Source organism: Saccopteryx bilineata, chromosome 3, assembly GCF_036850765.1.
Source record: "Saccopteryx bilineata isolate mSacBil1 chromosome 3, mSacBil1_pri_phased_curated, whole genome shotgun sequence".
Lineage (NCBI taxonomy): Eukaryota > Metazoa > Chordata > Mammalia > Chiroptera > Emballonuridae > Saccopteryx > Saccopteryx bilineata.
Genome location: NC_089492.1, coordinates 301,125,447 through 301,151,908, shown reverse-complemented (window position 1 = coordinate 301,151,908; position 26,462 = coordinate 301,125,447). Strand labels below are relative to the sequence as shown.

The 26,462-nt window shown below is 45.5% G+C and overlaps 1 protein-coding gene across 1 annotated transcript in view; it reads right to left on the bottom strand.

The window, feature by feature from the left end:
- Positions 1-17,692: 17,692 nt before the first annotated feature.
- Positions 17,693-26,462, bottom strand: part of LOC136331919 (zinc finger protein 420-like) — a 44,328-nt gene continuing 35,558 nt past the window's right edge. Inside the window, 1 exon segment of the mRNA XM_066271084.1 lies at positions 17,693-26,461. Within this exon segment, the coding sequence (XP_066127181.1) occupies positions 26,353-26,461 (109 nt within the window). The 3' untranslated portion in view covers positions 17,693-26,352.

Here is a 26,462-nt window from a genome sequence, read left to right as displayed (position 1 = left end):
GCAGAACCACAACTTAGAATGGAGCCTTTATCCCCAAGGGATCTGCATGCTTATTAAACTGTCCCCTCCTGTTTCAGATTACATCATGTGATGAGTTAAAGGAAGGACATCACCTGAGCCCTCCCCCTCAGAGATGGAGGGCTGCTCTGGGTGGGTCATCATTGTTGTTTTAATAAGCTGTTTGAGGTGATTTTTATGGCAGGAAGGTTCCAGGATTTATTTCTTGTTTATTTGTTTTTTAAAATAGAAATTTTATTTAAAAGCCACAGAAGTAGAAGTGGATTCAGGAAACAAGTTTTAGGAGCAAAGGGGGAGCTCTCAGAGCTTAAGAGAGAGACAAGCAAAGGTGAGTGGGGAGGCACAGACCTGCCCCAGAGAGGAGAGTGCCCAGGATGCATTAGTGAGAGTGGGGAGCAGGAATGGTCAGTGTAAGGTCGGTGGATAATGGGGAAAGCTCAGGCCCGGGAACTTTGGCTAGGACCACCCACAACCAAGAGGCCAAAAGAAACTTCCAGGAACCCTTTGGAAAACAGTGACCATCTGCTAGTCACTGAGATTTCACCATGTCATATTAGCTCGACCACCCTAGGGACCCTTTAAGTATCTCCCACGCAAGTCACCACTTGTGACTTCCTTGGCCTCCATCTTTCCTTGGGGCCAGGGAACCTTGTTGAGCGGGATGTGTGCTATGGACTCAATAAAGCCTTTTATTATTCCACACTTTGTGGCTCAGGTCTTTTCCTTCCTTCTTGGTGGGGAAAAATACCTTACAATCATGTTATAAAGTACTGCACCCAAGATTCTCAAAGGCACTGTACCTCATTTCATTGAGTTCATGTAGAGGTACCGAGTCCAGATGAATTTTAAAGAGTTTTATTAAAGGAGGAAATTTATTAAATATGCCAGCCACATATAGCTTACATGGGGCAGCAGTCCCAAAATTTGTGTGTGAATAATATTCTAGGGGCTGATTATATACCCTTAATTATACATGTGTGGAGGGGGGGAGCATGACCTCATGGCATAAGCTTATAACCTGTGTTTTCACCTGTACAGGTTTGGGGAAAAGGAAGAAGGGGGGATGGGACACAGTTCATTAGCAGCAAGTTTATAACTGAGGAGCCCTGAGGAGCCACTGCGCCACCTCACCCACAGGTGTTGTAAAGTACCAAAAGCTACAGAATCAATATTAATATTTTAAGAGGCTTAAAGAACATTTTAATTTGGGTTAAGGTGTGCAGAGAAATTTTGTGAATGATCTCTGTACTGTATGATTGGCATAAAACCAGGATGGCCCTTGGCATTGTATTGTAAATGTGAAGGGAAGAAAAACATGGATTCCCTGACATTCCACCACACCTGTGGGGAAAGACGTGAATGGCTAGCCAGGTGCAGGAAGAGAAAAGCAAAAATAAACCTTTTCTTATAGTAATGAACCATTTGTGGGCATTTGTCCCCATGGAAACTACTTCTCCCATGTGAATGCATGCAGTTAATGTGTGTGACTCTGGACAAAAAGATGGTGGATAAACATCAGAAAATATAGAAATATCTCTTAATATGTAAAGAGACATCTTTCTATCATTGTGTTGACCTGTAAATTTTGTTTTCTCTAAAATGATGTATGGCTTGCAAATTGAACATGGTCCTATCATGTTAAAGGGCATATAACTATAACCAATAGTGGTAAAGGGCACCTAATTGCAATTTTTGCTTCTGTACTTCCCACTTGCAAAACTATAAAAACTAAGTAGAACAAAGGGCCGGCGTGCTCTCCCTCAGATTTCTGTCAGAGTTGCCGCCGCTTGGCCAAGCTAGACAATAAAGCTTTGGTGTGTAATTGACAGATTTTGTTCGTATCTTCAATGTTTTGAGTCTCTCTGGATTAGGCTTAACATTTGGGGGCTTGTCCGGGATCGAAGGACCGCTGTTGGTCTGCACACTAGAGTTTCTTGTTCAACCCCGGGTAAGTAAAACAAGGTCACGACCATTTGATTGCCACGCAAGCCCTGGCTGATGAGCCCGGAAGGGGGCGGTGGCCATCTCCCCTCAGACATGGTGTTAGAAGATTTGGGAGGGCATCCCGCTTTTAGAAAACCCTGTTTGAATTTAGATATTCCGAGCTCAAGGGAAGAGTGGCGCTTGTTTGTCTATCTGTTTTTGCTGTTTGTCTCTGTTTTTGTCACTGCATTCACCTTGGTCCTATTCTCCCCACAGTCAGACATGGGTGGCAGAAGCAGCAAAGGTCCACAGTCCCCCCTTGAATGTATGATTTCTCATTTTAAATTGGCTTATGCTCCACAGGAGGATGTATAGGGGGAGAAATTCTCCAAGGGCTGCCTTTGCATGTTGTGTGAACATGAATGGCCCACATTTGGGGTGAGCTGGCCCACCGAAGAGTCGTTCGACTCAGTCCTGGCCCGGAGGGTATGGTCAGTAATAACAGGTAGGCCCAGGCATCTGGACCAATTCCCCTACATTGATGTTTGGGTCGCTCTCTGTGAGCAATCCCCTCCGTGGATGCAGAAATGCTCCCTGAAAGGAAGTAGTAGGGTATTAGTAACTAGAGTGGCCGTGGGAAACCGCATAGTTGCAGAGAGCCCCTAGGAAGGCATCAATGTGCCTACTGCCATGAGCATGGCCACTTCAAGCGGAATTGCCCCAAGTTGAAAGGAAAAGGAACGGGCAGCCAGGGACAAAAACCCAAAGCCCTTCTGTTTGCGGAAGAGGACTGACGGGGCCGGGGCTCAATTCCACTAAACCCCCTTGAGCCCTTGGTCACAGTCCAAGTAGGGGGAAAACCCGTATCCTTCCTTGTGGACACGGGTGGAACACTCTGTCCTGAAAGAACCCCTGGGGCCCCTCTCCAAAAACAATCTCCGTGCAAGGGGCTACAGGGAAAGCCAAAAGATATCCCTAGACCACGGCCTGGACGGTGGACCTGGGACAAGACCTGCTGTGGAAAGTGAGTGCCTCCATCACATTCCAAGGGGATACAGGAGCCATCGCTTTCAACAAACCAGAGACAATTGCATTCACCCTGCCGCTGGTAGAGGAGCACCACTTGAATAAACCGGTAACAGGGCCCCGGGCAGACGGACAGTGGAGGACTCAATTCCCTAAAGTGTGGGCAGGGGATAACCCGCCTGGACTAGCGAGCCACCACCTGCCCATCATCGTGGCTCTAAAAGCCCAGGCAGTACCAGTGGGAGTATGCCAATACCCGATTAGGCCCGAGGCCAGGCTGGGGATAGCTGTCCATATCCACTGACTGAAAGAGGCGGGGATTTTAACTGAATGTCAATCTCCCTGGAACACTCCACTGCTGCTGGTAGGTAAAGGGGACACAAACGACTACAGGCCGGTCCAGAATCTTAGGGAAGTAAACGCCTGGACAGAAACCATCCACCCCGCTTGGTGCCGGAGGGGGGAGCAGCACTTGGAGTTCTGTGGAGCACTGTTTCCGCGCATGTCTGAGCCATTGAGCCGCAGAGAGGAGCAGATGTGCTAGTGATGAGCTCCAAAAGCCACCCAGATGGACTTTCTGGCCGAGATCAGCCTGTGGAGCTGCTGACCCCTGCCTGTGTGAACCACATGCCCAGCACTGTGGATGTGGCCTCGGCACTGCCTTTGCAGGTGGCGCCCCCGGTGGTGCCCATGGACCTGTGCCTGGACCACCAGTTCCCACTGCCGGTGACGGAGCCCACCCTCTGGGAGCAGCAGCTGCAGCAGCAGATCCTCATCGCCAAGTTCCAGTGGTAGTATGAGCAGCTGTCACAGCAGCACGAGGCCCAGCTGCACGAGCACGTCAAGCACCAGCAGGAGCTGCTGGAGCACCAGCGGAAGCTGGAGCGACACTGGCAGGAGCAGGAGCTAGAGATGCAGCACCAGGAGCAGAAGCTGCAGCAGCTGAAGCACAAGGAGAAGGGCAAAGAGAGTGCTGTGGCCAGCACGGAAGTGAAGATGAAGCCCAGCAAATACGGGTATTGCTACCTACTAGTGCTTGTAGACACTTTTACAGGATGGCCAGAAGCCTAACCAACTTGGAGAGAGACTGCATCCACAGTAGCAAAGGCACTGCTACAGGAAATAACCCCCAGATTTGGCCTCCCCTTTTTCCTGGGGTTCGACAATGGCCCAGCCTTCATGGCCAAAATATCAAAAGTCCTTGCTAAGGTGTTAGGAATAGATTGGAAATTACACTGTGCATATAGGCCTCAGAGTTCAGGACAGGTAGAAAGGTGTATTAGGACTGTAAAGGAAATGGTCACAAAAATTTATCTGGAGACTGGCTTAGGTTGGGTGGAAGCGCTTCCCTATGCCCTCCTGAGGGCTCGGTGCACCCCAGGGACACATGGGTTTTCTCCCTACCAAATCCTCTTTGGCAGGGACTCCCCAATTGTCCCTCATATAGGCCTAGAGCTAACTCCAGCACTCACTAAATCACACTTACTTCTCACTTGAAGGCCTTTGAAGAAGCCCTACAGGAAATCCATGACAAGATGAGGCGAGCCCGCCCCCTAGGGGCTGCCTCAGAGCCCATGTAATCCTGGCGATCTTGTCCTCATCCGCAGGTATACAGCTTCGAGCCTTGAGCCTTGGTGGAAGGGCCCATTCCCCGTGGTCCTCAGTACCCCCACAGCTGTAAGGGTTGCTGGCCACGCGGCGTGGATTCGTCAAGCTCGCATTGGGCCAGTTCCTGGTCAGGCTGGCACAGCTGAATGGAGGGCTTGGCTGGACTCCAAGGACCCACTCGGGAACCTTGGGGGAGGCTTGTGTTCTAGTCCATGTCTTTCCCTGAGTGGCCTGCCTATCAGAGGGGGACCTGGAGGCTCTCTGTGGCCAGCCGCACTCTGACTCCCCTCACTGAAGAGGGAGGGCTGTGGGCCCCGCGGCGGTGGCTTTGGCCAACCTGTTGGGGGCCGCCTCTCTGGGAATGGGTGTCTCGGCCCTGGTCATCTGGGACTCCGGTTTCAGGGTTCTTCGGGAACTCATTGACCGGGACATCGCCGCCCTTGGGAACTCAGTCTGAGTTCTCAAGAGATCCTTGGGCTCCCTGGCAGGGATTGTGCTGCGGGGCTGAGGGGGACTCGACCTGCTGTTCCTGTGCTGGGGAGGACTGTGTGCAGCTCTCCAGGAGCAATGCTGTTTCTTCGCCGACCATTCCGGAGTCGCTGCCGGTCTCTGGACCTCCTTGGGGACCATCTGGAGGGGCACCGTTCAGATGGAGAGGCACATAGACTTTGGGTCCCCGGGTTTACCTGGCCTCATGGGCCACTACATTGCTCTCCTCCCTTGCAGGTCCCATTCTGGTGCTCCTTGCCATGCTCCTGATCAGCCCCTGTGTTCTATGCATGGTGGTCAACCTGGTCAAATGCCAACTAGGGGCCGGCAACCACCTGGTCCTTCAACCTACGTTTCAGCCTACCTACCACCCTCTCCCCTTTGGTAGATACCAAGTCTTGTTTTCCCATTCAGAGGAGGGAATGAGGAGCCCTGAGGAGCCACTGTGCCACCTCACCCGCAGGTGTTATAAAGTACCAAAAGCTACAGAATCAATATTAATATTTTAAGAGGCTTAAAGAACCTTTTTTTATTATTATTTTTCTGAAGCCAGAAACAGGAAAGCAGTCAGACAGACTCCCACATGCGCCTGACCAGGATCCACACGGCACACCCACCAGGGGGCGTCACTCTGCCATGACCAGAGCCACTCTAGTGCCTGAGGCAGAGGCCACAGAGCTATCCTCAGCGCCCGGGCCAACCTTGCTCCAATGGAGCCTTGGCTGCAGGAGGGAAAGAGAGAGACAGAGAGGAAGGAGAGGGGGAGGGGTGGAGAAGCAGATGGGCGCTTTTCCTGTGTGCCCTGGCCAGGAATCGAACTCAGGACTCCTGCACGCCAGGCCAATGCTCTACCCCTGAGCCAACCGGCCAGGGTTTAAAGAACATTTTATTAATTTGGGTTAAGGTGTGCAGAGAAATTTTGTGAATGATCTCTATACTGTGTGATTGGCATAAAACCAGGATGGCCCTTGGCATTGTATTGTAAATGCAAAGGGAAGGAAAACATGGATTTCCTGACATTCCAGCACACCTGTGGGGAAAGGGGTGAATGGCTAGCTAGGTGCAGGAAGAGAAAAGCAAAAATAAACCTTTTCTTATAGTAATGAACCATTTGCGGGTATTTGTTCCCACGGAAACTACCTCTCCCATGTGAATGCATGTAGTTAATGTGTATGACTCTGGACAAAGAAATGGCGGATAAACATTAGAAAATATAGAAATGTCTTTTAAAATGTAAAGAGACATCTTTCTATCATTGTGTTGACCTATAAATTTTGTTTTCTCCAAAATGATATATGGCTTGCAAATTGAACATGGTCCTATCATGTTAAAGGGCATATGGCTATAACCAATAGAAGTAAAGGGCACCTAATTGCAATTTTTGCTTCTGTACTTCCCACTTGCAAAACTATAAAAACTAAGTAGAACAAAGGGCCGGCGCGCTCTCCCTCAGATTTCTGTCAGAGTTGCCGCCGCTTGGCCAAGCTAGACAATAAAGCTTCGGTGTGGAATCAACGGATTTTGTTCATGTCTTCAATGTTTCGAGTCCCTCCGGATTAGGCTCAACAGATTCACAATTTGGAATCCTTCTAACACAATGGTGTACGACAGAATTACATGAACATTTTAGTTCCCAAAAGTATATAGCCCACAACTCATGTTTTCATGCTGAACCTTTTGTTTTTTAATGTGATTTTTGTTAAATAACAGAATGGCATTCATGTATTTAAAAGTTGAAATGATCTTCCTGGTCTCAATTTGCAGTAGAGTCCTGAATTTTTCAGTGTTAGGTTACTGCCTTCTGCTTTACTTAAGTGGAACCAGGACAAGCTGAACAGGGTTAACTCCAGCTTCTGACTGCCAGGGGATATTAATAGAAACAGCCCTGGTTAAGCCAACTCTTCCTCAACCTCTTTTCCAGTTATTCACTAAATTACAAACTGCCATTCATGCTAGGCAAAAACCCTTTTATATTACTCATATTTGAGCTCATTCTTCTTTGCCCGGACCTTGACTAGAGGCAATGTCTCTGCTGACAAACCAATGACTCCAATATTACAAAAGGCAATACACTTTCACACTCTCACTTGCAGCGAACCAGCTCGGCTAGTAATTCCAGGTCCTGAGTGGGAAGGCACAAAATGAAGAAATAAACTTAGGGACAAAAAAGGGTAGGATCCGGAGGTCTCTTTGCAATGCAAAAGATAGCTTGAAAAAAGCAAGTCTCCACCCCCAAACCTCTATACTTATAGGGCAGAGCAAAGTCATTAGCAAATCAATGATATCTCTGATCACATTTCCAAGGCAACCCAAGAATTCTCCCCAGTGCAGAAAACCCCCATCATACATAACATCTTAACTTCACAAAACAAAGGGTAAAAAGAAAACAGCCTCCATTCTCTTTGAGGGACATGGGGGATAGGACAGGTAGAAACAATCCAGCATCACAGCTAACATGGAGGTGTGGAGAAAAACTTAGCCTTTAGCAACTTCACTAAGCAAGTGAGGTGAGAGGTTGGGCAGACTGTCAGCTTACTGCCCGTTTCTCACACCTCTGTCCCCCCCAAAATCTAAACCACAGGGATCCTGTCAGCTTGTGGTCCCCAACACTCACTCATCTTAATGCTGCTGGGCTAAAAGCTCGCTTCCGTCTCACACGGGCTCAGGTTAAAGAAATTATTCAAACTTGCCCAGCCTGTCAAATTATTAAAGGAGTCACATGAACTATATAAGCAGAATCAGAAAGTATATTTACTGCATAAGGAATGTCCTGTGATACTGCAATTACTGCAAACAGTTCAGCTTGCTGAGGAGAAAATCCTGGGATTGAGATGTGGTTAGTCTGATGCCCAGTGTACCCAGGCACACCCTGTTCTGAACCGTCAGTAAAAACAACTGGAGCATTGGGAATTGGTTGTAATTTGGTCATGCTTTTAGCGATCATACAGACTGCCCCTTCTTTGGCTAAAAGTCTAAGGCTATTCAATTGTCACCATGCAGGTGAGGGAGTCAAAGGAGCCTGTAAGTAGCTCAAAATTATCTCCTATGTCCTGTTCTATGGCAACCATGGTGGCCATGATGTTATTTGCTGTTAGAGCACTGTAGATGATACCCCTTACCAGGTTGGCGACAGTAGTGGCTGCAGTGATTCCTGCGATTATTATTCCAACAGCACATTTTGACCTATGTTGGGTTAAAGCTGGAAGGGTTTATGTTGGGCATTTTAGGCAAGAACACATGTATGGGGGTGTTTGTGGGAATGACATAACTAATTCCCCCAGAGCGCTATTGATGGTGGGGTTAAGACACTGTAAGGCAACACTTGGGATACTCGTTTTGGGGTAAGGGTCCTCTGTGAGTGGCTATGTTAGGTGTTGCCAGGAAGATAAGTCCAGGAGGGGGGCAAAGTAAACCCGGGTGGGGTTGTCTGAACCATGGACTTGGGAGGAATGATTGAGCAAAGAGAGGGTAAGGTATTCGTGGAAGAACAGCCCCGATATCTGCTTATGTTTCACATGTGCTTGGATCTGAATGTTTTCCAAGCCTTTGGACCTGGGTTTGTTTCACGTAGTTGCAGGTCTTGTTACTCTGGTGTCTGGGAATAAGTATACATTGTAGGGAGGAAATATTAGCCAATGAGAGAAAGAAGGTAAGGTTTAGGCTCTCACCAACAGAGCAGCTAGTTATGGTAAGGAATGTCCCATTTGGGAGAGAGATGTTTACAAAAGCATCATGGTCGCAGCTGCAGATGGGATATCTTGGAGAAGTGATGTGAAAATCATAAGAGGAAAGGCATCTGAGGGAGTCCTTGGGCTGGACGTAGGGTGAAGTAAGTTGGTGTGGAGAATGGCTTGGGGAAGTTGTAAGCAAGGGGAAGTGGTGATTTTAGAAAGAATTTCAAGGATATTTGGAGTGGTCAGAAGAATAGTTCTGAAAGGAGGGTCTTGTAGTATATCTTAGAGCAGGGGTCCCCAAACTACAGCCCGCGGGCCACATGCGGCCCCCTGAGGCCATTTATCCGGCCCCCGCCGCACTTCTGGAAGGGCACCTCTGTCATTGGTGGTTAGTGAGAGGAGCATAGTTCCCATTGAAATATTGGTCAGTTTGTTGATTTAAATTTACTTGTTCTTTATTTTAAATATTGTATTTGTTCCCATTTTGTTTTTTTACTTTAAAATAAGATATGTGCAGTGTGCATAGGAATTTGTTCATAGTTTTTTTTATAGTCCAGCCCTCCAACGGTCTGAGGGACAGTGAACTGGCCCCCTGTGTAAAAAGTTCAGGGACTCCTGTCTTAGAGGTTTGCAGAAGTGCCTATAAGATACAGAACAGTTCCAGGGGCGGGTTGCTGATGACAGAGCCAGTGCCTATGATTGAAGAATAAAAAAGTTTTCCTGCTAATAGCACAAGTGATCCTATAGATAGTATTACTGAACGACTGGGGAAGGTTAGAGGCTTTTGTGGTAAGGAGAGATAGGTGTTCAAGGGTAAAAAGAATTGAAGCCATGGACAATGGTTAACAAAATTTAGGCCCCATGGGAATATGCAGGATCTCATATACCAGAAATTTAAAAAAGGAAGAAAAAGGTGAGTAGGGTCACCAACCAGAAAAGAGGATGTTTTAATGCATCCTGGTTAACCATTTGAGGTTGGACAAGTTATGGTGAATCTTCCTCCTGTATTTGGGTCAGTTGAATAAAAGTTGATGAAATTACCTGAATTACTTTTAGAGTTTGCTCTCATGAAAGACTGCCTTGACCCATGTGCAATGATCCAGTGAGGGAGGCCTTGAACACAAACAGCAGTAGGGGGACTGACAACAACAGTATGCAGTCCAGTCACTTGGGTTGTGGGCTATCTCGGGGTCCCAGCTAGCTGACAAACACCTGGGTGCCAGCAAGGCTGTCCCATGAGAAAGTAGTATTGGGAGTGGGGGATGGCATTCTCTGATCAGTAGCCTCCCGAAGGAGGGCGTGGGTAAAGAGGAAGGTAGTCCCCCAATGCATCCGTGTCAGGGATTGCAGGTGGCCCTGGCAGAAGGCATGACCTTACATAAGTTCAAAGGGGCTGTAAAAGGTGGAAGCCCTAAGAGAGGCTCTCATTCACATGAGGGCCATCGGTAGATTGGTAATGCAGGATGACTTGGTCTCCTGAGACAGTTTAGTTAGCTGGGACTTAATGACAGAATTACCCTTCTCTACATTCCTGAAGATTGAAGCCTATATGGGGTAAGAACTATTTGATGCCTGAGCCTTGGGAGGCCTGTTGAGTGATTCGGCTGACAAAGGCTGGTCCATTGTCTGATTGGATAGAGTTGGGAAGACCGAATTGGGGGATAATATGTTCCAGCACTGCCTTCGTGACTGTGTCTGCCCCTTCTGAGGCTGTTGGAAAGGCCTCAACCCATCCCGAGAAGTATCAACAAAAACGAATAAGCATAATTTCTTGTCAGGGGGCATGTGGGTGAAATTGACCTGCCAGTCCTGGCCAGGAAAGTGTCCTCCAGGCCAATGAGTGGGGAAGGGAGGAGGTTTGAGACTCCCCTAGAGGAAACAGAAGAGCGTGTTTTACAGGCCTTTGTTATGCCCAGAAGGTGGTCTGCCAGCTGTTGGCAGATTAGGACAGGGTGTGAGAGCTGCAGGAGAGGTCTTTGCGCAACATGAAACGAGTTATGTCCAGACTGCAAAATAGGGGTGGCCTGGGCTTCAGGTAGAATAGAGCTGCCTTCACATAGGAACCATTGATCCTGTTTTGTGAGTCCCTTCGCACTATATTCTGCCTGTTCTTCTGAGATATAAAGGGAAAATGAGGCCAGGAAGAGGAACTGGCCCTGGAGCAGCTCGAGGACAGCCTGCTTAGCCATCCTGTCAATGAAGTTATTGCTAGCAGAAATGGGGTTACTGGGAGCCTGGTGACTGCAGCAGTGGATAGAAGCCATGGCCTGAGGGAGGTGGGCTCACCTAAGCAGTTGGGCAATTAATTTTCCATTGATGATAGTAGTGTTTTTTTTGTGGTTAGAAAGCCACATTCCGACCAGATAGCCACATGTGATTGGAGGATATGGAAGGTGTATCTAGAATTGGTATAAATGTTAACCTTTCTTTCTTTTGCTAAGGTGAGGACCCTGGTGAGGGCTATTAATTCAGTGGCCCTGGCAGAAGGTATGACCTTACATAAGTTCAAAGGGGCTGTAAAGGTGAGGTGGTGCCAATAGGGAGGGGGAAAGCTTCAATGACGTTTGTGCTGGAGACAATAGAATAACCAGCATGGCATTGTTCCTTGTGTAAATAGAGCTGCCATTGCCTGACCTGTGGTGGCACAGGGGATAAAGCATTGACCTGGTAACACTGCGGTCGCCAGTTCAAAACCTTGGGCTTGCCCAGTCAAAGCACATATGAGAGTTGATGCTTCCCTCTTCTCTCTCTCTCTCTCTTTCTCTCTCTCTCCTCTCTAAAATGAATAAAGTCTTTTTTGTGTGGCAGAGACAGAGAGAGAGAGAGGGACAGACAGACTGGAAGGGAGAGAGATGAGAAACACCAATTCTTCATTGCGGTTCCTTAGTTGTTCATTGATTGCTTTCTCATATGTACCTTGACCAAGGGGTTACAGCAGACCAAGTGACCCCTTGCTCGAGCCAGCGACCTTGGGCTCAAGCTGATGAGTCTTGATCAAACCAGATGAGCCCTTGCTCAAGCTGGCAACCTCGAGGTCTCGAACCTGAGTCCTCAGCATTCCAGTTCAATGCTCTATCCAGTGCGACACTGCCTGGTCAGGCTAAATAAAATCATTTGTTTTCTTTTTTCCAGAGATAGAGAGAGTCAGAGAGAAGGATAGATAGGGACAGACAACAGGAACGGAGAGAGATGAGAAGCATCAATCATCAGTTTTTCGTTGTGACACCTTAGTTCATTGATTGCTTTCTCATATGTGCCTTGACCGCGGGACTTCAGCAGACCAAGTAACCCCTTGCTCGAGCCAGTGACTTTGGGTCCAAGCTGGTGAGCCTTGCTCAAAGCAGATGAGCTTGCGCTCAAACTGGCAACCTTGGGGTCTCAAACCTGGGTCCTCTGCATCCCAGTCCAATGCTCTATCCACTGCGCCGCTGCCTAAATAAAGTCTTAAAAAAATAATAAAAACAAAAAAACAGGCTGCCATCAAAGAACCAAGTCTGACCTGCCTCTGTTAGAGGGGTGTTCGTCAGATGGGGAAACAGGGTAAATAAGAGAGGAGATCAGAGCAGGAGTGTAGAGGCTCAGAGCAGGAGGGCAGGGCTAAGAGAGTGTCTGGATTCAGTGGTGAGCAGATGCCAAGGGTGACCTGTGGGAATCCAGGAAGAGAACATGTAACTGTTGGATCCTGGAGGGTGACAGGCTCTGGGTCTGGTCCTGGGAAAGCATATCCTTTACGTTGTGAGAAGAATAGATGATTAGTGGGCTATGGAGGTACAATTTCTGACTCTCAGCTGTTGCTAATGCTCTTGGACAGGGGGGCCAGCCTAGGACTGTAGAGTGCAGTTGTTTAGAAAGATCTGATGCCTGTAGTGAGGATCCTTTAATTGTCCCAAGAGACCAACGGTGGTGTCCTGCCATTCATCAGTGTATAACATGAATAGCTTAGAGAGGTCTGGTAGAGTTAGAGTGGGAGCCAAGATAAGGGGCTGTCTTAACTGGAAAAAGGGAGTCTTGATGGGAGCTGCTGGGTCAGTGAGTTCTGATATACTTCTCTTGGTGGCTTGGCAAAGGGGGTTAACAGAGCAAAAAAGGAAATCAATAATTGGAAATACCCTGTTGGACCAATAAAGAAGAGGACCCCCCATTTTGTTTTGGAGACTGGCAAGGAAGACATGAGGGAAAGCCAGTCCGGGGTAATTCCTCGGGAGGTGGGGTTGAGTGCTAGACCCAGGTAGGTGGCTGTTGGGGTACAAAGTTGTGCCTGTTGGGGAAATACCCTGTAACCCCATTCTGCAAGGCAGTTGATAAGGTGGACAGTTTTTTTTTAATTTGAGTCTTGTTCTGAGGGGCTACAGAGGAGTAAATCATCAATGTACTGTATAAAGGTAAAGGGTTCTAAATCTAAAACCCATAAATAGGTCATTAGGACCTCCTGTCCAAAAAGGTGAGGACTATCCCAGAACCCCTGAGGTAGGACTGTCCGGGTGAGTTGCTGGGATAGGTGCGTGTCAGGAGCAGTCCAGGTAAAGGCAAAGAGTATTGTGAGTTAGAGTGTAAGGGAATAGTAAAGAAAGCATCTTTTAGGTCTAGTACCACAAAATGGGCGGTTCCAGTTGGAATTTGGAAGACAATAGTATATGGATTGGAAAAACTGGGTGTAAGGGTTGTACTGCTTCACTGATAAGACAAAGGTCTTGAACCAAATGATAGGACCCATCAGGTTTCCTTACAGGAAGGATTTGGGTATTGAAAGGGGAATTAGTAGGTCAGAGGAGTCCATTATCAAACAGGACAGTGATAATAATTGTGCCCTCATTGTGCAGGGGCTGGGATGGGATATTGTTTCTGGGATGGGAACTGATTGGGGTCCTTAACCCTAATCTGAACTGGGACAAAAAACCCCTATAGAGGGGGTTTTGATGTCTCACACTGAAGGGGTGACCAGGGAGCTGGGAAAAGGCGGGAAAGGTTTACTTAAATGATTCCCAGCTGCTTTTAAGAGTAGGCACTTAGCTGACTCCGAAGGGTCTGGTATGTCCCCAGGGTTAGTACTGAAAGTAAGGGTAGCATGTAGCTTTGACTGGATGTCTCATACTAAGAGCTATGTGGGACATGAGGGCAGAATTACAAAGACATAGGTAAAGTCTGGGCCCCCAAAGAGCAGGACAGAGGAGCAGTCCTGGGAAACCTGGCCATTAATTCCCACAATTGAGATACCCAAGTCCCTTAAGGCAGTGGTCCCCAACCCCCGGGCCACAGACCAGTACCAGTCCTCAGAGAGAAAGAATAAATAACTTACATTATTTCCGTTTTATTTATCTTTAAGTCTGAATGTTGTTTTTTTTTTTTTTTTTTTTTTTTTTTTACAGGGACAGAGAGTCAGAGAGAGCGATAGACAGACAGGAATGGAGGGAGATGAGAAGCATCAATCATCAGTTTTTCATTGCGACATCTTAGTTGTTCATTGATTGCTCTCTCATATGTGCCTTGACTGCGGGCCTTCAGCAGACTGAATAACACCTTGCTTGAGCCAGCAACCTTGGGCTCAAGCTGGTGAGCTTTTGCTCAAGCCAGATGAGCCCACGCTCAAGCTGGCGACCTCGGGGTCTCGAACCTGGGTCTTCCACATCCCAGTCCGACGCTTTATCCACTGCGCCACCGCCTTGTCAGGCTGATGTTTTATTTTTTAAAAATGACCAGATTCCCTCTGTTACATCCAAGACTCACTCTTGACGCTTGTCTTGGTCACATGATACACTTATCCGTCCCACCCTAAAGGCTGGTCCGTGAAAATATTTTCTGACATTAAACCAGTCCATGGCCCAAAAAAGGTTGGGGACTACTGCCTTACGGGACTTCTATATTCAGGCAAAGTAGAGTAGGTTGCCCCTGTGTCAATGAGAAAAGAAATGTGGCTACCTGCCACTATCAAGGTTACCCAAGGCTCAGAAGATGTGATGATAACGCATCCATCCCCAGGCACCCACAGTCGTCAATGGCCAGGCCTATCAGCTTGGAAAGGAGGGGCCAGCCAGTCCAGGAAGGGATTGCATCTTACCTAGAGAGGTCCAGTCACAGTCTGACTTCCATTGGGGCACACTGCAAAGGAGGCAAGGCTTTTTGGGGGCTGGTCTGAATTAGGGCACTTGTTGGCCCAGTGGCTTTCGTCCCCACACTTATACAGAGCACCTGGTGGGATGTTAATAGGATGACTTTTGCTTTTCGTACCTGGCTACAGCCGCTTCCAGTTGGAAAGAGCTGCACTGCGCATGCGCATTGCCCCTAAATAGGAGCAGATGGGACCACAGGCTGAGTGGTTCAAGCAGTGATCAGGGCCTTAACACTGACCAATCAGGAGTGGAGACAGTAGGAGAATAGGCGGGGCCAAACGGTTGTATCCTGGGCTTTCCTCCATCTACCTCACCAGGTGCAGTTTATTGTGGGTCATTGAATTTGACTAGGGTAATATTTAGTAAGGCTTAAATATTATTACTCATAAAATTTGTAAGGTTTTTTCTCCAAAGCTCCTTAGAGTGTCATCAAACAAGAAGGTTGCAGTAACCCTGACAGGGCACATAAAGGAAGCAAGCAATGAATGTATAAATGAGTAAAACACCCATGTTTTTTTTTGGTCTCTCATCACCCCCACCTTATCTTAATAAAGATAATTAAGAAACACTTTCATGACAACTTAAGACTGAATGTTGGATAACAGCTTTGACACACACATTTCCTTTTTTTTTCTTTTCAAAATTATTTATTGAAGCATCAACTCCCATATGTGCCTTGATCAGGCCAGCCCAGGGTTTCGATCCAGTGATCTCAGCATTCCAGGTCGACACTTCTATCCACTGTGCCACCAATGGTCAGGCAACACACATTCCTTGAAAGATTTTTCTTAGAAATCCCTGATTGAGTTGCTTAGTGGGTTAGAGCATCCTCCCAATATGGCAAGGTTGTGGGTTTGATCCCAGATCAGGGTACATACAAAAATCAACCAATGAATGTATAAATAAATAAAACATCAAGTGGATTTCTCTCTCTAAACACAATAAAATTTTGTTTATATTCAAATATCAATTCATATATTCATTTAAATAAAGATTTTCCTCAGATGATGTTTGTTTTTTTAGGAATGTATTGGAGTCTTGATGAAATACATCACCTTATTCATTGTATTTTATTATTTTCCCCAGTGGGTATTCTGGAACTCTGAAAATTTATTCTGCTGAAAGCCCTTCCAAACTGTTTATATTTCGTGGGTTTTTTTGTAACTAGTGTGATAAGGTGCCAAAGAACTGTAAAACTTAGTACTGGCAACGCCATTTTAAAGAGAAAAATTCAGGCTTTTTGCCCCCCCCCCCCATTTCTGTGGAGAATGGAGGGAGAAGAATGCAGGAGCTTCTTGGCTTACAAGGACAACTGGGTTATCTAGTCATAGTTTAACCTATAGTTCTCTGAAAGAATAAAGGTTATCTGAAGAACTTCCTTTCCCCTTTCAATGGGATCCTTTGGGAGACAATGTTTGCATATCCTACACTGATTTTAACTCCCCCCCCCCCCGGAGTCCTGAGAGTAATATATACCTCTAGAGTCTAGACAAAAGGAAGTGGGGTAGACACTAAAAGATTTGTGAATGTCTTTGATATGTAAAACATCACTGTTGTGTTATCTTGTAGGTTTTAATATGTAGGAATGTTTTTTATAGATCCTGTAGACGAATGTTGTAAGCTTGTTAATGATTGATTATTGTGTCATTTTCCCCTTCCTTTTTCCCCTATATGTGATCAAGTCTATATAACTAGCTTCAGGGCTATTTTGGGACACAAACAATTTAGGTTAGCTATACCTCGTGTAAGTCATATGTAGCTGGTTTATTAATAAATCTCCTAAAAATTCTTCTGTATCCTGCCTTAGTGTCTCTACGTAACCCGCAGAATTAAGGTATGCTACTTTATAACACTAGTGTAACTGTGATGACTGGTTACTAATGAAGAATGGGCCTGATCTGTGGTGGTGCAGTGGATAAAGCATCAACCTGGTAATGCTGAGGTCAACGGTTTGAAACCCTGGGTTTGCCTGGTCAAGGCACATAAAGGAGTTGATGCTTTCTGCTTCTCCCCCTTTTTCTCTGTCTCTCTTTGTCTCCTCTCTCTAAAATAAATAAAATGAAAGAAAAAAAAAGAATGGATCAATATTTACCTATCTTTATTGCAAAGGTTGTGTTTGATACTAGAAGAAATCCTCTCTAAGTCCAAAAACAGAATCATTTTGATAGACTTTTAACTTGTTATATTCTTATATGTAGTTTTAATTTCTGTGGTTGATTCTTTTCTGTGTGTGACAGAGACAAAGAGAGACACAGAGGGAGGAACAGATAGGGACAGACAGGCAGAGAGATAAGGAACATCAATTCTTCATTGTGGATCCTTTGTTTGTTCATTGATTGCTTTCTCACATGTGCCCTGACCTAGGGGGCTACAGCAGAGTGAGTGATCCCTTTGCTTAAGCCAATGACATTGGGCTCAAACCGGCCACTTCGCGTTCAAGCTGGTGAGCACGTGCTAAAGATAGATGAGCCTGCGCTCAAGCTGGTGACCTTGGGGTTTTGAACCAGAGTCCTCTGCATCACAGTCCAATGCTCTAACCATTATGCAACTTCCTGGTCAGGCACTGTGGTTCATTCTTATAGGGCTGAAAGTTCAATGTAATGCTTTTGTCAAATTATTTCATGAGTTGGTCCCTAAATATCTTTTTAAAACTATACATAATGTTGCTAATAGATTTGGGGATCTGTGGAATGCAGATTATGAAGATCATACTGTGTTGTGTAGTATTTCCATCAGCCATTAGCATTTTCAGTGTGTACACTCATTGAAAGGCAGAAACCACAAGGCGAACTGAAAACACGAGGCTAACTGGTTTCACGAGGAAAGTTTATTTTAAAGGTGGCTAGGTTCAAGCAGGTTGAGATCAGCAAAAGGTGTCAGCCCGGAGCTGCAAAAGGGAGCATTATGTATAAGGTTACAGCAGGCACTTGCTGGCATGGGGTTGCCTGCACCTAGACATGCTCAGATTAGTATATTGGGTTTGTGGCCTTGTTCACTCACTTGATGAGCAGGAGGGGAATTTTGCTACAGAAAGAAATTCTTTTTGATGTAGCACAGGCTTAATTATCACGGTCCTTTTGGATGTCCTTGGTAAATTTTGAGAGCCAAGAGGTCAGGAATTTCCCCCAAACAGCTGGGACCTGGCATCTCTGAGCCTGTGGCTGGGCTTTTACAAACAACTATTGTGAATTAAACTCCCATAACGGTCAGGTCCCTTTCCAATGCAAGCTTTCCCTGACATTTCTGCAAAGGTAAACTTTTTGCTACATTTCAAAGTGAAAGCCAGGAAGCCAATAAGAGAATAAGAAGCAAATTAACTACAGCCTCACAGCAGCAGATGAGAATGTTCTGTTTTGATCCCTAGAGGGAAGTTGGGTGATGGGAATGTGAGCTTTAAAGAGGCTCTAAATCTAAAGGAGCCAACTTAACCTAACACTCGTGTCCACAGCAAATAAATACGCAGCAGCTAGAACACTTTATCAAACTCAAAACATTTGGGGAGAGGCCAATTTTCAGTAAACGTCAAGAATTTGTTTATGGAAAGTTTTGTTGCTTGTAAAATGTATGAGGGAATGAAGTAAACATATTTATAAGACTTTAATCAATTGGTGCAAAAAATTTGACATGTCTTTCTCTTTTCTCATTATAAAACAGATGCAAATATTCAGATTATAAAAGACTTCAAAATTAGCCCTGGCTAGTTAGCTAAATTGGTTAAGAGTGTTGTCCTAAAACAACAAGGTTGTGGATATAATCCCGAGTCAGGGCACACATGGGAAGCAACCAAAAAACCTGCACGATGGAGTGGAAAAACAAATGAATGCTTCCTTTCTCTTCCCCCATCCCTCTCCCTTCATCTTCCCGTCTCTCTAAAAAAATGACAAAAGCACTGCCAGGAAAGCTCTGGATTATCTTTCTGGAGTGTGCAGGTTGCTAGTTTGATTTCCCTGTCAGGGCACATATAGGAACAGCTTAATGTTATTGTCTCTCACTGTGCCTACCTCTCTCAAAAATTATCCCATGGTCACTGGCTTGACCCAAGGTCACTGGGTTGAAGCCAAAGTATGCAACCAATACATACACAGAATAGATAAAATATAAAAGTAGAACCACCATGGATGTGGATACAGATTCTAAAGGGCAGTTGGAAAGATGAATGTGGAGGATAAATTGGAAAGGGGAACGTGGTAGATGGGACCACTTCCATGGTGTGTGTGAAGGGTGACCGCCCCTTCCATTCTTGGTTGATTGGAGACAGCAGAGTGTCCTATGAGAGTTAGGAAAGACACGAGCCTGGCAGGACCGTGCCATATACTCTGCACTCACAGAAAAGCTCAGCTCTCCCTCTTGGCCCTGAAAGGCAGGTTTTACTTCACACAGTTTCTACCTGACTTTGTTTCTGTGAGCAGCAGGGTCTCCATCTCCTAGGGACAAATCTTTTGAGTCATTTCTTCTCTTCAGAGCACTGCATTGCTGGTTGTGACTCTCTTTAAACTTTGAAGACTCTTCAGGATACGGGTAAAATAAACATTCACCAGAGTCTCGTGAGAAGGCTGTAAAGCATGCATTTTTAATAGAATTGTGGCACCCCCCCCCCCAGCACAAATAGTTCATGGACACTTGAGAAGCCTACTTCTTCTCTAGGTCACATTTCCCTCATTTGTAGCAGTCATACCAGCACCACCCTCACCCCTACAAATTGGTGATAATTCACTCTACCTGAGACAGGGGAAAAAGGAAACCAGACATTCCGATGGAGATGGAAATGTTAGAGTTTGAGAAACTGAAAAGCAGAGATACTTTGTGCAATGGAGCAGAAAGAAGAATCCAGACTCAGACCACTCATGTAGAGTCACCTGAATTATGACAGGCACCTGCAGTAAAGTGAGGAGATTATGGTCTTTCCATCACATGGTTCTGCATTGGGTGAGTTGATAAAACAAGGTGACATTTCATGCCTACTTAACTATTAACAATAATTGATGTCATTCATATAAAGTACAAATCAAAATGTGAAGAGAAAAACAATAATGGTTTTTACAGCAAAAGGTCGAATAACAGTTTTATAGCTCTGTGGAATCATGAGTTTCCTTAAATAGATACCAAAATGAACTTAGTGAAAAAATTAGTAAATTGGAATCCACTAATAGTAATCATGGTTCCTCATGAACACCAGCAAGAGTGCAAAAAAGAAAACCACTCAATGGGCCACAGTGGGAGAAGGTATTTGTTAATCCCAAATAAGAAAATGAACTGGTACTGTGAACATTTAAGAAATATGTACAAAACTGTAGAATGACGGAAGAAAAAATAGAGGAAAAGCAAATACTGTAACATGCAACTTGCAAATATTGACATACAATGTACATTTGCCTTTGACATGTTCCTCAGCACCATAATTCTTCACACAGTGGACCTTAATGTAAGTATGGTACCAATACATACACAGAATGAATAAAATTTACAAGCAGAAACACCAAGGGTTGAAATAGGTGGAGATTTCGTGTAAATCTCATACACTGGTGATGGGGATAAAAATGGGGTGGCCACGTTTGGACAGCGCTTGCTGGCATCTTATAAAAGAGCAATTCTGAAACAGCCTTGCTATTCAACTTCTCCAGCAACATTTTTTTTTTTTTTGTATTTTTCTTAAGCTGGAAACGGGGACAGTCAGACAGACTCCCGCATGCGCCTGACCGGGATCCACCCGGCACGCCCACCAGGGGCGACTTCTGCCGCGACCAGAGCCACTCTAGCGCCTGGGGCAGAGGCCAAGGAGCCATCCCCAGCGCCTGGGCCATCTTTGCTCCAATGGAGCCTCGGCTGCGGGAGGGGAAGAGAGAGACAGAGAGGAAGGAGGGGGGGTGGAGAAGCAAATGGGCGCTTCTCCTATGTGCCCTGGCTGGGAATCGAACCCGGGTCCCCTGCACACCAGGCCGATGCTCTACCGCTGAGCCAACCAGCCAGGGCCTCTCCAGCAACATTTAAGGAAAGTGTATGCTTTTTGTTTTGTCTGGGCACCATTGTCAAAACTCAGTTAACTGTATTTGTGTGGGTCTAGTTAGAGATCTGTATTTTACTACATCAATCCATGTGTCTCTTTTACCCAATCCCAAAGTTTCTACATTACAGGAAACTTATGGTAAGATTTGAAATGTGACCTTGAGAGTCCTCCATTCTGTTGTTTTAGAATTTTTTGGCTCTTTAAGTTTTTTGCTTTTTCATATACATTTTGGAATCAATTTTTCAATAATTAGAGCATAAACTTGAGATGCTTTGACTTAGTGAAGATTTAAAATTGTCCCTGAGAAGACTTCCTCTGGAAAATGGGAGTGGCTATTTCTGCCCCAGAAGTATCAGGATTACTACATCATTAGAATTCTAAGGCTTATGCCCCAAATATTCCTTTCTACGAAGAGAATTTTACATTCTTAACAGGGGAGGCACTATTTCACACAGGAATATTTCACTTTTAGGCTATGACTAAGTATGAAGATTTTGTTTATGGGCTCTATTTGTAGGGCGGCTGGGCCAGCTGAACTTCAACTTAGATTTCCAGTAAATTATATCTCACTGATACAAAAATGAAAGGCATCTTTATGTTCAGATGTGGTCCTGACTCCATTAATGGGACCCTACAATCAGCACCAGGGACAGGTGCACACAGGGAGTCTTCTCTTTCCTCCCACCTGAGTTGGGCATCTTCTGCTTTTTCCATATTCTCTCACATTTCTAAAACAGGCACCAATTATCAGAATTAGGATATGAGGACTCTCCTTTTTAAAATTTTTTATTAATTTAAATTTTTTGTTAACATGGGTTCAAGAGTCCCACTCAATAAAACTCTCACACACACACACCCGTGTTTCCCATTACACCTCCTTTGCTCCCCTCATCCTAACTCCATGCCTTCTTCCCTCTGGGATTTGCTGTCATGTGTATGTTATGTGCATATAATTTCACTAATCCCTTCACCTTCTCAGATCCCACCCCCTCATCTCCCTTCCCGCTGACAGCTCTCCCTTTGCTGCTTGTGAGCCCGCCTCTTGCCTCTATTCCATTCCTCAGTTCACTTTGTTCATTCGATTCCACATGTAACTGAGATCATATTTGTCTTTCTCTACCTGGCTTATTTCACATAACATAATACTCTCCAGGTCAAGGACTCTCCTTTCGATCTCTACCTCTTATCTTCAGGGTTTTAAAAAACAAGCTCTGAAAATAATTGGTGTGATGATGGATAAACTCAGAAAGCAGCAAAGTCTTGGTGGAGTCTGTGACTTCTCTACATTAAGAGGACTCTGGCCCCAAACAGACTTATGAAGCTTGTCTGTGTGACCAAGGGCCTGCAGACCACAAGTCCTGCATGAACCTGGAACCAGAGGAGGACGTGGGTCTGTGTCTGCCGGATCATGTGCTTTATCCCCATTATTCTCCCTCCAAGATGGGACCTTCACACTCTTCAGTATCTTCACATCACACACCCTGCAGTGTCAGGACCCCACATTGAAATCTTGGACTACAGAGAGAGATCTCATTGGTTCCTCCGAGGACTTCTGCCTGTGGTTCACATTCCAGGAAGCCAGAATCAGTTTTGTTTTGTTTTGTGTGGGGTTTTTTTTGTTTGTTTGTTTTGTGGCAGAGACGGGGGGGGGGGGGGGGACAGACAGACAGGAAAGGAGAGAGATGAGAAACAATTCTTCGTTGTGGTTGTTCATTGATTTCTCATATGTGCCTTGACCGGGGACTACAGCAGACTGAGTGACCCCTTGCTTGAGCCAGCGACCTACGGCTCAAGCTGGTGAACCTTGCTCAAACCAGATTAGCTCAAGCTGGTGAGCCTTGCTCAAACCAGATTAGCCCATGCTCAAACTGGCGACCTTGGGGTCTCGAACCTGGGTCCTCTGCGTCCCAGTCCAATGCTCTATCCACTGCGCCACCGCCTGGTCAGGCCAGAGTCACTGTTAATGCTCACCACCATGATGTTCAGAACTCTACTGGACATGTACGTAGTCAAAGTCAATCATTTAGGGCCGAGGACAAAGCTGAAGCTGAGGAGTCCCATTACCTTTGATCTTCAGGTGTAGTCAGTCACTGGGTTGTGGCCACCACAGGACTGGAAGCTGGGAGAACCATCTGTACCCCCCAATGGAAATGCACACGTCCCATGAGTATGTCAAGGAAAGAGACCTGCCACATTGCGGCACAGGTACTGGATTCCTGTGTCAGGGCAGGTCAGCTCCCCACCTTCTTCAACAGATGGAAAGTCCCTGATGTGAACAGTGAGCTACATGGGAGAAACACACTCTCTCAGAGGCCACCAACAAGATTTTGCTGAACTGAGAAGGAGGGTTCAGCATATAATCCTACTGAAGGACAAGGGGGATCCATGTTAAAGGGGACCATCTCACACACCACAGCTGTAAACTGTCACCCCAAGAACACCCTATTTCTTTCTGCCTTTGAGGCAGAAGGTTGGTTGGGTTTTGCTATCTCACTTAGCTTTATGGAATTTCCAAATTTTCAAAAGTCAAAGCAAAGCATTAGTAGTACACATAAAAGTGAAGCATCATTACTGGAGTTTCCATCAAACCTTTTCTGACCTGCTCAGGAGCCTTCCACAATGAGTTTCTGGGTATCTACAAACCGTTTTCCATGTTGACTCCATTAATAGCCACCTATATTGCATGGGCCATCTACGTATGAGCACAGTTATCTCAAACTACTATATGTACATGGTCCATGATTAGATCTCTCACAGAGCACATTTGCAGAGTAGGTTCCATAGAAAATAACGTAATCTCTTAAAATTAAAAATTATTTTAGAGAGGACAGAGAGAAGAGGGGTGGGATGGAGCAAGAAGTATCAATTCCCATATGTGCTCTGAGTAGGCAAGCCTGGGGTTTTGAACTGGCTACCGCAGCGTTCCAGTTTTATCCACTGCACCACCACAGGTCAAGCTGAGATCTCCCTACCTTTACTTTGTCTTCTAATCTGAAGAGAATCTCTTATAGATTGCATATGTATGGGTCTGGTTCTTGTATCCATTCAGCTAACCTATGACTTTTGATTGAAGCATTTATTTCTACTTTAGGTGATAATTTATAGGCATTTAGTTTTTGTCATTTTTATTTTATTTATTTTTGTATTTTTCTGAAGCTCGAAATGGAGAGAGACAATCAGACAGACTCCCGCATGCGCCCGACCGAGATCCACCCGGCACGCCCACCAGGGGGTGACGCTCTGCCCACCAGGGGGCGATGCTCTGCCCCTCTGGGGCATTGCTTTGTTGCGACCAGAGCCACTCTAGCACCTGGGGCAGAGGCCAAGGAGCCATCCCCAGCACCCGGGCCATCTTTGCTCCAATGGAGCCTCACTGCAGGAGGGGAAGAGAGAGACAGAGAGGAAGGAGAGGGGGAGGGGTGGAGAAGCAGATGGGCACTTCTCCTGTGTGCCCTGGCCGGGAATTGAACCCGGGACTTCTGCACGCCAGGCCGACGCTCTACCACTGAGCCAACTGGCCAGGGCCTTATTTTATTTTTAAGAGGCACAAAAAGAGACCGGCACATTAAGCTGTTCCTGTGTGTGCCTTGATCAGCATTCAAACACAGCACCTTGAATTGGGATGAGGCTTTTCACTGACTAATGTAACTGGCTATGGCAACCATTTTATAATTCAGTTATACAATCGTACAAAATAAACTTTAACTTCAATTATCAGAATTAGCTAGCTCCCCTGTGCAGAAAATTAACAAGAGTGGTTTAAAATGACACATTAGGTAAAATAAACGTAAGGTTCATCAAAATATTTCACTCCAAAGCAGAATTATATATTTTAGCCTGATCACTAAGTAGCGCAGTGGATAGAGCCTCGACCTGGGATTCTGAGGACCTTAATTAGAAACCCTTAGGTCACCGGATGCAGCACAGGCTCACCAGCTTAAGCATGGGATCATAGACATGAACCCCTAGTTGATGGCTTGAAGCCCAAGATTGCTGACTGGAAAACAAAGGTTGCTGGCTTGAGCAAAAGGTCACTGGCTCAGCTGGAGGACCCTGGTCAAGGCAAAAAAACAATGAACGATGAAGGCACCACAATGAAGAATTGAAGCTTCTCATCTCTTTCCCTTCTTCTCCTTCCTTACATGTCCCTGTTGATCGCGTGCATGTGCGTGTGTGTGTGTGTGCGTGCGCGCGCGCAAGCACACACACACACGCACACACAAAGCCATTGTGAAGTGCCACAATTATGAGTTTCTGCCTCTCGTCTTTCTCCCTTAATATCTGTACCCATCTGTCCCTCTTGCTAAAAAGTACACACATTCTAGAAAAAATAAAGACAAAAAGTCTTTTAAACCTAGAGTGTCAGATTCGTTTTCCCAATGACCACAAGATAAAAACATCCATATATGGATAATGTGCATCAATACACCTCAACATTCCTCACTAGACTACTGGGAAATAGAACAACTCCCATCAAGGTGAGGGCCTGTAGTTTGTCCTGGAACAATCCAAAAGCCATAAAAACACTGTTGCAGGTCATGAATGCAAAACACAAAACACCAGTAGATGCATATAAATATGAACGCGGCATACAGTGAGGTTATAGCTCCATCTGGAAGCACATAAAAACACCATCCGCTATCAAGATTCTGCAATGCTGTTGATTTTCAGGGAGTGTGCACACAAAGGAACTATTATCGAACAGCTCATACAAATGCAGGACAGGATACTAAACGAGCCAACAAACTTCGTTGCATCCACCTTAAACTCTTCCCACCTGAAATTCCTACTAATGATGATGATCACTTGAAACACACTCAAGGCACATTCATAACTCAGAAGACCTGGAGGAACTACACAGCACACCTGCAGTCTACTCATGCAGGCCATGGCAAAATGCTGGAAGAGAGAAGCAGGACCCAGAGCACAAGCCTATACAGGATCCATCTGCAGACTACTTTGGGTTCTCAAGTTGTTAGATCATTAGAAATAAACCAAAAGAGCAAGGATTTAAGTTACACAGGGAACTTATCTAAAGGCGATACATGGTGAAAACCCTGAGGTTTGAGAAATTCTGTTGCTCACAGGGGTGTCGAGTAAGGTTTGCACAGTGTGTAAAGCTTTCCCATGTTCTTTATGCCTGTTCCTCTTACACCCAGTATTATAAGGTGTTGAGTAAGATGTAAATAAGGACAAAGACTTTGGAAAATAAATTGCATTTTAAGGTTTGTCTGATCTCAAAGAGGCTTAAACAAAGGTTAAATGTTTTGCCAAATTACTGACATTTTAACTGTTTCCCTCCATCATAAATTCTGCAATATTCAACAAGTTATAAGCACAGGTAAAAAAAAGCTTTGCCACGTACTTTTCATTTGCAAGGTGACTCTCTGGTATGTATTCTCTTGTTTAGAAAGATGAGATCATTTATTTAAGGTTTCTCACAAACCCTGTATTTGTAAGGCTTCTCTTAAAAATGAATTCTCTAATGTTTAGTAAGATTCACCTACCAAACAAAAACCTTATTACACTCCCTAAACATGTGGTTTCTAGACTGCCCAAAGGCTTTGCCACATTCTCTTCATTTGTAAGGCTTCTGTGCAGCATGAATCCTGA